Source organism: Bombus affinis, chromosome 11, assembly GCF_024516045.1.
Source record: "Bombus affinis isolate iyBomAffi1 chromosome 11, iyBomAffi1.2, whole genome shotgun sequence".
NCBI lineage: Eukaryota > Metazoa > Arthropoda > Insecta > Hymenoptera > Apidae > Bombus > Bombus affinis.
Window position 1 is genome coordinate 4,106,662 of NC_066354.1, and position 13,128 is coordinate 4,119,789.

Below are 13,128 nucleotides of genomic sequence, written 5' to 3' on the forward strand. Positions count from 1 at the left end.
AACTGTCATAGGAGTAACATTAATTAGAAACGCGCTACTTTGTTGTTTATGTTGTTATGTTTATTTTAAAACCGTATTATAGTTTATTTAAAACGTCGATTTTGTAGTATTGTTTCCAACATTTTTTTCGATTGAAAGACCGGGAATGTGTATACGTTAAAAAGCAAATCTTTTAAGTTGTGCTTAGTAACACTAACAATATAGGACTGTGGTAGCAGCATTTAGAAACTTCATCGTATTCCATTTATTCATACATTGTGTACATGTTTACAATTCAAATCAGAGTCTGGCAACCGAACCGAGAGAAATATTCGTTCATGAAATATTAACACCTCTTAACAGATCAAACTCTGGCATATCGAATCAATTTTATACGAAAAGAAACTAGTTTATAGAAAAAGAAAAGAAAACCTTTACTTTTGTAATAAATAGAAATATTATATCATGCTTATATGATCGTTAAATTTTACTTTGTTTTTGAGTTATACACATTTTGTGTATTACATGGCGTATTACCGTTGGAATTTTGAGAGGACTCATCGTGAAGTATTATGAAAGAGTGGGGATATTTAGGTTTCTTTCTTTCTGCACGCGTCTCATAGCAGCCATTTGTAATCAAGACGAGAATATCACCGCTTCGTCTCCTTGTGTGTTTTTATTCATCCTTCTGATTCTTACTGCTTATACGTAGTGATCTAAGTGATTCTATGGTGATTTCCATATTGTGAATTCATATATTAATTACTAGAGACATTAATTAAAGAGACATTAATTACAAGTACATTCTTATTAATAAACAGTTATACTGTCATAATTCATAAAATCAGAACCTTGATCCTAGTATTATATGTATAAATATTTCACGTATATCATATCAAAATTTTATCTGCTTCTTTTTACTGTGTGAAGTGTATTATATCCGTAGTCTTTCTTTTTTTCTCTATCTTTTTACAAGAATTTTATACATACAAATAAAGTATAGAAACACATAGAATTAACTTATCCGAACAGTGCCACCTGAGAGGTGAAATATCTGTAAATTTGATACCGTATTAATTTTAAAATGGGATTATTTGGATATATCAAGAGATACTCTGGGATATTCCTAGCAGATGTAGCGACTTCGATAGGCCTTTATTATTTATGGAACAAGGGACATAAGTACTTGGTTCCAACGGTGTCCTTGTGTGGTATCGGTAAGAACATAATATTTATTATAATTAATTAGCTTTTATTGATAGTACACAAATTTTTTATACGAAGCAGATAAACAAAACAAAAAAACCAAATGAATTTTAAATCATGATAAGATATATTAGTATAATGAATATCGTATCGAATATATCTTTGAATTGTGAATTAACGCATCCATTTAAATATATCAGAGAGGAAGTCCTCTCTGACTATACATACATAAACGCACATTTTATCTTCCTTCCTATTGATTGGTAGGCTGGGTCTATCAAAATGCGACATCAGCGGGAAGATCAATGATTCAATATAACTACGATACTTTGTTATCTAATTGTTTCATTAGTTTAGTCTGGTTAAATATATTCAAATAGCAAATTAAAAATTATTGTAAAATTTTAATAAAAAAATGTAACACTATCTCTATCGAATTATAAATTCACGCGCTCCGTGCCGCGTGGGGCGCATACTTCCGTTTCAGCCATTTGGAATTTTAGGGTAGAGTAAATCTTCAACTATGTGTTTGTTAAAAGAATTCCTTAACCGTTTGAATGTCAGGAGTCTCTAAAAAAATAGAGTCGAAAAATCCCAAACAGTGCGGTAGCGCTTGTCTTAATCGATTGCGAAGAGAAAAAAGCGGCGCAATAGCGCTCGTCATATTTTTTATTTTTATGGAATATATCTATATTATTATATATGCGTACTATTAGTTTATAAATATTTCAAATTTTGTTCAATAAAAATTATTGAGAAGATAACAATGAAATACAAAATACCGTCAGTAGCCCGTTATGTTCAAATGTACTGGGACTTTTCGACACAAAATTTGAACAGCGCCATTGCGCTGCTTGGGATTCAAACGATTAAAAATTAAATTTATTGCTTTGATGTCTAATACATCTTAAACAACACATCCTTTTCTTTATAGTTATGTTGTTTGCACTATTTAAATATATGCAAAAAATTGTGAGGTATAAGTAAATCTATCAGAAGCAAAACTATTAATCGTAATAACGTAGAGCGTGTACGCCCCACGCAGCCTGAACGGAAAGTAACCAAAAATCGGTCCAACACGGAACGTGTTAATAACATACGTTATTAAGATGTGGAAAAGGATTTTTCGAATAATCTTTCAGGTGTTTCTTACCTATATTATCATCTAAAATCTCGAGACAAACTGACCTCGAAAGATGTGGTTGTCATAACTGGCTGCGGTTCAGGATTAGGATACAGTCTTGCTCTACATTGCCGACAACTGGGGGCAACTGTAATAGCGGGTGTATTGCAAATGGAATCTCCCGCGGTTCAAAAACTAGAGGAGGAAGGGGTAATTGTTTTCCCTTTAGATCTCATGGAACTGAATAGCACTACAGGTTTCACGGATTCCGTTCGTCGTACTATAGCGGAAAAGAAATTAGGTAAATTACTTAGCACGATCAAGTCTATGATTACAATGAATGTGCATACTAACATGGTCCAACAGATGATACATCTAATCACTGAGATGTATACACTCATAAAAATCTATACAGGGTACTATAAAATACGTGTGAAATATTTGTAGGGTCAATTCTAGAAATGAAAATGCTAGAAATGTATGTACTTGTACTAATGAATCATCAGACGAGCCATTCTCTCTATCTCACTCACACTGCATATTTCTCGCTCTGATATGAATATATGAGTCTCTCAGTACAACTTATCAATTTCTTATTTTCATTACATACCAAAATATAAGATTGGTATCCAATTTTTAAAGAACAGATTACTCACTGCTATGAGCTTATTTATTATAAGGAGATAATATAAATACTAGAAAATTGCAAGGTAAGCTAAAATATAGAATTTTTAATATCATTACTTTCCTTTTCTGCTTTCTGCTTTTGAGCGGCTCATATAACAGCTGAAATACTAACCATATCTTGTGTCACTTGTTTCGTTTCACGGATCTCAGGTAACCATTGTCACTAATATGGGTAACTTGTAACCATAGTCTAAGTAAGATATAATCATACAAATTGTTAATAGAGCATTCGAATGAATTTGGGTAAATTTTGGAAGAATGTTAACTGGTTTAAAAGAAAAAAACAAATGAAACGAGTATACCTATATAATAGAATATCGATTCCAGTGTTACGATGTGTAATCAATAACGCAGCCGTGATGGTCTTCGGCGAATTCGAATGGCAAACGTATGGGCAGCTTAAGAATCAGTTGGAAGTTAACTTTCTCGGTGCTCTGATAGTCACACAAGAATTGATGCCGATTATCCGCGCCCATTATAGTCGGATTATTGTAGTCTCGAGCCACTGTAAGACGCAGCCAATTCCAGGAGCTGCAGTTTATAGTGGAACTAAGGCTGCTATCAGTGCCTGGGCCATTGCCCTTAGGGTGGAGTTGAAGAAGTATGGCATCAGAGTTGTTTGCGTCGTTCCTGGTAACCAAGGCATAGCATTTTAAAATTTAAATACAAGATTCTTCTATAAAAAGAGAGCAATTTTATGCAGAAAATATTTTGCTATACTTACTACTTGTGTACAATAAATTATTTGGGAATTTAATGTAATAAGAAAATTATTTGTAAATCTACTTAAGGGGAAGCGTTCTTTTGTTGAACGTTGAAAAATTTAACGATTTTCATGAATTTTTTTCGAACCGATGGTACGTCTAATATTAAAATCTTTTTTGTAGTTTATTTAATTATTTTTTCGTCGTACGTAACTATTTTTATACAGTTTTAATTAATTGTTTCTTGGTTTCATCTCGTCCGTAGTAAATGCGTGTCTAATAATTGTATCTCGCTGGTGTAGATGATTAGAGCACTCAGAGTGAACTAAATTAAAAAATTCAAGTTATATCGGTGTGTTTATCGTTATGGTCCTTAACAAAGTAAATAATTTATGTTGGAAATTAGCAAAATAGCGAATGCTTAAATCACGAATTCCGAAATTTAATTCTCTTTTCGGTAATTATTAAATGAAAAAGGTATGATAAACTTTACATAGAAATATAATTTTGGTAACAACGAGAGCTAATGAGTCGTGGAATAACGGGTAAAAATCTCAAAAATTGGCCAACTGGTCTGACATTTTTACCGATTATTTCACATCTTACCAGCTCTTGTCGGTACCAAAATTACACTTTTACGTTGAGTTTATCATACCTTTATTTGACGATTACCGAAAAAAAGAATAAAATTTCGAAGTTTGTAATTTAGGCATTTGCCATTTTCTCAACATTCAACGAAAAAAGAATAAAATTTCGGAGATTGCAATTTAGGCATTTGCCATTTTCTCAACATTCAACGCAAATTATTTACTTTGGTATAAACGATAACGATAAAGCATATTGTTTAGGATCCCTTTTGAGTTTTCCATCTTAGTCCATCCTGAAAGCTTCGATCACTTATATGTGCGAGATACGATTTTTAAACACACCGTTTATTGCAGGCGAGATAAAATCACAAAACAATTAATTAAAACGCTATGAAAAATCGTTACGTATAATTAAACAGTAACTAAATAAGCTACAAGAAAGTATTGTAGATGTATTATAAAAGACAAAACATATATATATATGGAAAGAATTAGACGCACCATCACTTTGAAATCATGAGAATTGTTATATTTTGTAATGTTTATAGAAGAATGCCCCTTTAATGATAAATTTTTAACTTCCAAGAAATTTTGTATTGCACAAGAAATTTGAAAAAAATGTTATTTAACGCATCATATTTAGAAATTGTATATATATGAAATTACTTATATAATCGCTTAACTTACACGTGGTATAGGTTCCTTCATTCGAGAGAGCAATATATTTACTCGACAAGCTGATCACTTTGAGGCGATGAAGTGGGTAATGCTCAAAGAGACACAAAACTTTTATGGTGACTACTTCTATAGATATATGAAATATTTCACGTCCCTGGTGAAAAATACAACTGTGCAAACGATACGGGACGGTCGTATCTATGAAATCTTCGAAGGTGCTATTCTGGATAGATATCCATCGGCAACCTACAAGTATGTCTAGCAATAAAAATGAAATTTTAATTATGTTGAAGCAATTAAGAAATCAATTAGAAAACTTTCTTTTTATCGAACATATAAAAAAAGAAAATATAAGGAAATTTTAAAAATCTAGTGTAATTAAAAAGTAAGAAAATAATATGGTAAATTAAAAAATGATCTTTGTGATCGTACTGAAATATTCAAATTTTGAAACGATTAAAACAATTAATTGGGAAATATGTATATATATTTTCTTTTATCGAAAGAGAAGAATTAATTTTAAGAATCTAATGTAGTACGTTGAAAATTATTATACTTAAGAGTGATGAGTATAGCGCACGTACGATTTTAACTAAATGAACGGAATAGTAGACGCGAGTGAAGATTTTTATCGACTGAAGTGTTAAAATTCAATCGAATACAATGTTGCTAAGAAAACGATTGCCATTATCTCGTCGGTTGATTAGTGATAAACATCTTAAAAAGTATTTCTCACTATATAGTACTTGAGATAACATCTGTATTAGAACAGCTGAACTCCGATATAATGGAAGAAATGAATCATATATCGATCTTAAATTTTTCTAAGTTTTATCACATAGCTAAGGGTTGCTAATGTTACAATATTTATTTATATGTTTATTTAGGAATGAATCATGGCGTTATGCGATTTACCATACCTTGTTTACAATCACACCAACCTTTTTGCGTGATCGACTGGTCGAGAAGTTCGTACATGCCCCTGCATGGACGAAAGAGGATGCTAGAAAGTCAGTGTCATTCGCCCAGAATGCGATGAATGGATTGTATGATAGGTACAGCGAACGTGCTGCTTAAGAGATCAAGCTGGGAATAAAAATGAAGTCCAAAGGAAATCCTGATCTCAATGTTAAAAACAAATGAAGAAAATGAAATTGTAATATGTTTTTTCGTATAAAAGCAAAAATAAAATATAAAATATTGCTATTGTTAAATTAATTTTTGTTGTTATTTATTATATGTTTAGTGTGGCAAAAGTTAGTATATACTTTCCGTTTCTTTCGTATCTTCTATACTCTTTTTTTTTATATGTCTTGTGTATCTACCTTTGGCATACTATTGAAGTTTAAATATTAGGTTGTTCCAAAAGTTTCTTTTGTCTTATAAGGAAATGCTAGATGCACAAGATTTTTTACTTTATATTATATTTTCAGTTGTTGGATGAATTAAAAGCAGATTCTTAATTTGTAATTAAATTCGTCTTTGCAACGTTAAGTGACTCTGTGACGATTGAAATATCGGCACATGTAACTAATCATATCTGGAGAATTTTCTTGATAACATAATTAGTTATAACACAAAACGTCAATATGAAATGTTCGTAAAGTAGGCAAATATTCCTCGACACCTGCAATGAAACGATTAATCGTGATTATCAGTTTAGGTGCAAAATATGATTTTTTTCAATTGAATGAACACAAATGTTGATTCAATACTTTCCAAACGATCTTATCGATAAAAAGAACAACAAACATAATTTTCTGGTCGGCAGGTGTCCATTTGAAGTGTTTTTAAAAGTCTACAATGATAATCGTTTCTGATGCCTGACTCTCGATTAGATAGTAACTACCAATAAATACCTATCCAAGATCCTGTGATTTTCAGTTACTTCGAACAGTGAAACGAGCAGCACATACCAAAAAGCAGAAATGGCAATTCTCACCTATGGTACGTATATCGTTATTGATACCATTCACAGACTCTGAACACTAAGATCTCGAACTTTCATCTACTTCTACTAACTTATTATTCACTCTTGTGCATACTGTACATTTTATAAATATAACATGGCAACTTATATCTATTTCTATTTACCTATTATATGCTCTTGTACAAATTGAACATTTGTTCGTTTTGCAAATTTTATAAGCTTGGAAAATCGATGGAATTTTCTTAAAAAATGATATCCTTTTTTATGAATATCTTGTTATGTGCTAATTGTTACTTGCTAATATACCAATACTTTAATAATATATTAATAAAATATGCCATTATTCAAACACACAGGTACACGAACAAGAATTTCCTACTAAAGTAACATTATAATTTAATTGAATATCGAAAGTATGGTCACTTTTTGTCGCAGTATACGTCTTCGCGGTGCTCTTCATCGCTGATTCGATGCAATCATCATACGTGCCCTGTAATGCCGGTCCATCCCCCGTAAGCGTGGAGATCTTGGGATGTTCGTCTTTGCCCTGCAATTTGGTGAGAGGAACGAACGTTCAGGCTGACGTTGTTTTCCACGCTGGTAAGTAGAGCAACAAATTATAACTGAAGAATAGATAAAAAAAAACATTAAAATAAAATTAAGATACAACGTATATATCAAATTTGAAACAAAATAGTGATCAACTTCACCGAGATTACTTGTATCGTTTCTGAATGGTAGATTAGAAGAAAATTGATCCTTTATCTTAATATTAAAATTCAGGAGTTTCCAGAAAATAGAGCTGAACAAGTTAGTTTCTAAATGGCTCAAGTTTTCTATTTAAATTGAAAGTTTAGATGTGAATTATTTGTTTCCATTATCTTGCCAGGAAACTATAGAAAGGAACTATTGTACTATAGAAGAATTTTGACGATGTGTTTGTGATACCAAAAATAAATTGCTTATTTTCTATTCTAATTCTAATAATTTATTATAGTCGAGAATGCAAAATCCCTGAAGCCAGTAGTAGATGTTCAACTTGGAGGTGGCCATGTCCCATATCCATTACCGGAACAAAATGCCTGCAAGGGTCTTGTAAATGGACAGTGTCCATTGCAGAAAGGACAATCAGCTACCTACCGCTTGAAAATGCCCGTTGAAAAGAGTTACCCAAGAATCTCTTTGATTATCCAACTGTCTTTGGTTGATGAACAAAACAAACCCCAAGTTTGCTTCAAGATCCCAGCGAAGGTTGTCGACTGAACTATTTGACGGACTACGATTGAAATCATTCTTTGATTCGATGATATACTTATGTTTCTCTTAAATTGTTATATTAAATGTTAAATATATTGTAAGAATCAAATATCTATTTTTAATTCACCTTACTGAACGCGCTGTGCATGTTTTGTCTCGATCAATCCTTGAACAACGTTGATCAATTTGCAGTTTTTATTGATCTTTTTGATCATGTAGAAATATCCGTAAATATTCGTTAGATTATAACGTTAGATTCAGCTAGAATCAAACATACGATAAACAGTTATTATACACGATATAGTACCATCCCAGAATAATTTATTTATAATTCTCAATGAGAATTGATTGTAAAATTCTTCCAAATAAGAAAAAAAAAGAAAGATAACATTAGAGGAGTCTGCCAAAGAAGATTTACTTTCAAGAAGGATGACAATCAGATGTCGTAATTATAAGATAAAGGAATTTTAACTTTCAATTTGAAAGATAAGAAGATATTTAAGTTAACTGTACTTTTATGGTATTCTTGATAAAAATTTATTTTACCATCGATCCTATTGTATTAGGTAGCTCGGAAAGTTCGTTCCGATTTTTAAGAAATTTCGTCCACATGATAGATCATGTTGAAAAGTTTTTCGCCGAAAAACCTGAGAAGTTCTGCAGGCATGGAATATTCAAATTTCGTGAAAGATGGAGGAAGGTTGTGCAACAAAATGACACCTATATAATTCGATAAATGTACATCGAACCGAAATGTAAATCGGAACGAATTTTCCGGGCGACTTAATAGTATCGCGAAATACTCGCGTGGAACTCAATGAACTTATAAGCAGTACGAAGTACATAGCGCATCGACCCGTTCGTGGCTTTTTCCGAAAAAGGAGGTGCCTAGGAAGGCGCTATATTGATTTAGTTACTCTAGCTTTTTTTTTTATTATTTAATTTGTATTTTACAATTTGTCCAACTGGACATTTGGTAAATAGTTACTCTAGTTGTAATTTGTTAGTTTATTAACAAATAGTGTTAGTTAATTAGTTATAGTTTTTGTGTTCTATCATCTGTAAAGAAATAGATAAATGTATATATATATTTATTTGTTATTATTATATATATTATTTATATTGCTAATTATATTTATATTTATTTATTACATATATAATAAAATCCCTATACCATTTTCAAAATTTAGATATGATCGAGTCTAGATGATATTTGTAATAAATAGAATTCTTTTGTAGGAAATTTGGAAAGCTTGAAAGAGTATTCTGTTATAGACAATTCAATGGGTAATTAAGGAAATTCCACGAGGAAGGGAAGAAACGTCTTTGTGTGAGAATTGTGCGTTATGAAGATACGTTCAGCGGGATAAGGGACGAAGGATGAAAATTTAGGGGGTTTGGGCGTATACGGTCCCGGAGTACTTCTGATAAATGTTGGGTGGCCCAACGTGGAGTTTTAATCGCTAAGTCCGATACTATCTTAATACTTTCCAGAAAAGCGGCGGGGTGTTCATGAGAATTTCTTCACGTATAAAAAAAAAGGAAAAAAGAGGGTTTGGGCGTATACCTGACCCACATCCCTACACAACGATCGATCCTGTGTGGTTGCATCCTTCTGACGGATATCTAGTAACATCTTTGAGCGCACTCCTAATACGAACAATTGTCACTCACAAACCAGAAATTTGATAAAACCTTTCCTTCGAAGATACTGAGAACAATAGTCAACGCCCTATGGTGTATCAGAGACGAAGAAATACGAAAAGACTTAAAAATACCAACAGTCAATGAAGAAATCGGCAGAAAACGGCAACACATTCAAACTAGTTGGCTGCTGAAGCGAGCAAAACTCTCATAGAAAGAAGTCTAAAAAGAAAACACCCCACTGGCCTCATTAAAGAAATAAGATAGTCAAACTCGAAGATAGTATCCTGCTGGGGGTAGCCATCCACATGTTATTTAACGATTAAGTTAACAAAATTTACCAAATGTCCAGCTGGACAAATTGTAAAGTACAAATTAAATAATAAAAAAAATCTTTTCTTGAATTTTGAATGTATCGCGTTTCGTATTTAAACTTCCATATCGAATTTCTTGACTCAAATTGTTATAAATAGCTGTCAGAAATATTTAATGCGATAAATCTGTTATATAATAAATTTATATAACCTAGAATAACTATTTCATCATGCCATCGTGTGTGTTTTATAATAGTAATCCTTGTGGCATTGATTCCTACAAATAATTTTTAAAAGCTTTTGTATCATTATCTTATATAAACACAAAGCTGTAGTATTATTTTGTTGAATTAATTTCAACCAATTATCACGTCTTATATCTTATATAATACCTTACATAATATTTATGGATTAATATTACATTATATAATGTTTATTATATATTTATTATATTATTATGGTATATTATTATATTATTTATTATGTTATATAGTATTTATATTATGTTATATACCTTGCATAATATTTATGGATTAATATTACATTATATAATGTTTATTATATATTTATTATATTATTATAGTATATTATTGTATTATTTGTTATGTTATATAATATTTATCTAGGTTTTATTGATTTCATTTGTTGTACCTTGTTAAACATTTCTGAAATAACGCGACAAACCATAATAAAAGGGAAGTAACAGTTCACGTGTACGATATTTAATTCCACGATTAAGTGAATTATGGTCGAAAATTGTATCGATCACGAGAAAGAATTTCCCGATGCCATGAAGCCTTGTGTACGTGACCAGTTTGATGGAAATTTATTGAACATTCATAGTATACCGGATAATTTCGTTGGAAATTTTGCTCCACGGGTTACCAATTATTTCCACCCTTTACTTTATCCATGATTTATGGCTGTTGCACATTATTACGTGTGAGACAAGTTATGGAAAGGCTAAGGCAAGAAAGATGATTAAAATATTACAATAGACTTTATAATTGTGTATAAAAGGATTGAGATAAAAGTGATGCATGTACGTAAGATGAATCGTATCGATACAAGATTACAAAATAAATTCTACGATCGATGTCTATACACATGTCTTTTAAATGTATGATATTTAAACATTTCCTATAATCGAATTTTTGGAGAATTATAAGACAAATTATTTAACTTCACTCAAATAATCCTATCCTATCCTACCCATGAATATGTGTGTAAGTATATAGAAGGTAGCGCCGAAATGTCCATGCGAATCGGTCAATTTAATCAAATTAGTCGATTGGTCATACCAAATATACACAAGCTGATAAGCCAAGTATATCGTACTTTAAATAGAGAGTGTGTGCACTTTGCGTCAATCGTTTACAAATTTGTCATTTGGCCGATTGACCGCCTCTTGGCCTTGACATTACTCCGTCTGGCGGATATCCACACGAATGAACAGTCAACCTACCAGATAAAATAGAAACAACGAAGCTCGTATTACGCCCGCGTGCACTTATATGCACAAATATCGTGTCAAACGCGTTCGTGAATAAGAAGAAAGTTGCAGTGTATGGCCGTTTCTGTTTTCTAAGCTTCAGGAAGGGTACACGTGTGAGAAATGGATTTATCAACCCACACAAGATTCGTAGTTTTTCCTTTGTGCTTGCAGCCCCGTTCATAAGTATCAGAACAGTTTTTGAACCCGTTTGCTCAGTTGAACTAATATTTTTTTTTTTTATTATTATCTAATTTATACTTTACAATTTGTCGAGCTGAACATTTGGTAAATGGCTAATATTATTAGTGAAATTTGATAAATTGTCAGTCAGAAATTACCAATAATTAAATGTATATTAATGAATCTTCTTCTATAACAATAACAAATTCGGTAATAAATCAAATAATGTTTTACAAATCAATTTTACAAGATATAAATCATTTACAAATTATCCTATTCGACATAAAATTATGAAATCTATCATCTGTAGCTTGTCGATTGTTTAATATTATTAGTTAGCAAATTATCAAGTAAGGAGATCTAGATAACAATTTCTAAATAATAATTTTAATAATTTCCTGATAAGCCTCATATATAAATAAGACAAGATTAACGTTAGTTTTGTAAGTGTCCTAACACTTATGAACGATAGCGTATCTCTTTTTTTCTCTATTTTCTTCCCTATCTCCGTCTTCTCATGTCTTCCACTTTATGGCACGCGTACATAATACTGATTCTAGCGGAGGTCTGTCAATAATGATTCAGGAGTTGAGCGTGCCTTGCATATGAGAATCGGCCCGAAAATAAACAGGTCGCCTAGAATGTCCCACTCCATGCACATGTAATTTCGCAGAAGGTGCGACCGAGATAACGCGATACGAAGATCAGCGAATGCTATAAAAGAGAAAAAAGATCAGCAAATCTTGTTCCTATGTCAGAGAGAGAGAGAGAGAAGAAGCGCAATAGAAAAAAAGAAATGGAGCCCCCATTTCTCTCTAAACTCGACATCAGAATGTTTAAAATAATTGGAAGATCCTTAAGATACAATCATCCAAACAGTGGTTCAGGAAATTTTATATGAATATATGATGTGCATTATACGAAACTTTTTGAAACTTGCAATAAATATATCTGGAAATTTTGTAAAATGAAATAAGACTGATCCACATAAAAAGTATTAATATACAACACTAGTAGCTACATGTATCTATTTTCGCTGGATCAACAACAAGATGGTTACGAAAGTTATTAGTTACTGTTTGCCAATTTTTACATCTATTTTTAATTTGTTAATTCATAAAATTATATATTTATACATACCTTATCTTTTAAATGAACTGGTATATAGGCCTAACAAATCATTTAAAAGAGAAAAAAATTGATGAATACCTATTAGGAAGAGATAAGAAGACAGTATTCAAATGCAAAGAAATATGATTTATATGTACATATATACTTAGCTTCTCTTACAAAACTGCTACTTTTCACGAGGACGTTTTCGCTAGTAGCATCCGATGGTAATGC

The 13,128-nt window shown here is 31.6% G+C and overlaps 2 protein-coding genes and 2 long non-coding RNA genes across 6 annotated transcripts in view; 2 read left to right on the forward strand and 2 right to left on the reverse strand.

Annotated features, from left to right (window-relative positions):
- Positions 1 to 138: 138 nt before the first annotated feature.
- LOC126921650 (uncharacterized) lies at positions 139 to 3,432 on the reverse strand. The gene is made up of 2 exons (XR_007712496.1): positions 3,298 to 3,432; positions 139 to 3,185 (listed from the first exon to the last, which is right to left on the reverse strand). It is a non-coding gene; the product is annotated as an uncharacterized LOC126921650 (long non-coding RNA).
- On the forward strand, positions 931 to 6,182 carry LOC126921624 (estradiol 17-beta-dehydrogenase 2). Of its 2 annotated transcripts, none has more exons than XM_050733342.1 (5): positions 931 to 1,196; positions 2,328 to 2,609; positions 3,323 to 3,637; positions 4,985 to 5,216; positions 5,852 to 6,182. In XM_050733342.1, exons 1-5 carry the CDS (start codon positions 1,064 to 1,066, stop codon positions 6,039 to 6,041), a joined length of 1,152 nt encoding a protein of 383 aa, XP_050589299.1. In that variant the 5' UTR covers positions 931 to 1,063; the 3' UTR covers positions 6,042 to 6,182. The 2 variants fall into 2 exon arrangements, with proteins under 2 accessions (XP_050589299.1, XP_050589300.1); XM_050733343.1 differs by having other exon boundaries at positions 3,323 to 3,628.
- A 575-nt stretch (positions 6,183 to 6,757) lies between these two features.
- LOC126921632 (NPC intracellular cholesterol transporter 2-like) lies at positions 6,758 to 8,260 on the forward strand. Of its 2 annotated transcripts, none has more exons than XM_050733354.1 (3): positions 6,758 to 6,911; positions 7,330 to 7,494; positions 7,892 to 8,260. In XM_050733354.1, the coding sequence occupies exons 1-3, from the start codon at positions 6,893 to 6,895 to the stop codon at positions 8,155 to 8,157; spliced, it is 450 nt and encodes a 149-aa protein (XP_050589311.1). In that variant the 5' UTR covers positions 6,758 to 6,892; the 3' UTR covers positions 8,158 to 8,260. The 2 variants fall into 2 exon arrangements, with proteins under 2 accessions (XP_050589311.1, XP_050589310.1); XM_050733353.1 differs by having other exon boundaries at positions 6,766 to 6,911; positions 7,309 to 7,494.
- Positions 8,261 to 8,266: 6 nt separating this feature from the next.
- The window catches only part of LOC126921639 (uncharacterized), a 67,214-nt gene continuing 62,352 nt past the window's right edge, over positions 8,267 to 13,128 (reverse strand). Inside the window, exon 3 of the long non-coding RNA XR_007712482.1 lies at positions 8,267 to 8,412. This is a non-coding gene — a long non-coding RNA (uncharacterized LOC126921639). The remainder of the gene's footprint in view (positions 8,413 to 13,128) is intronic.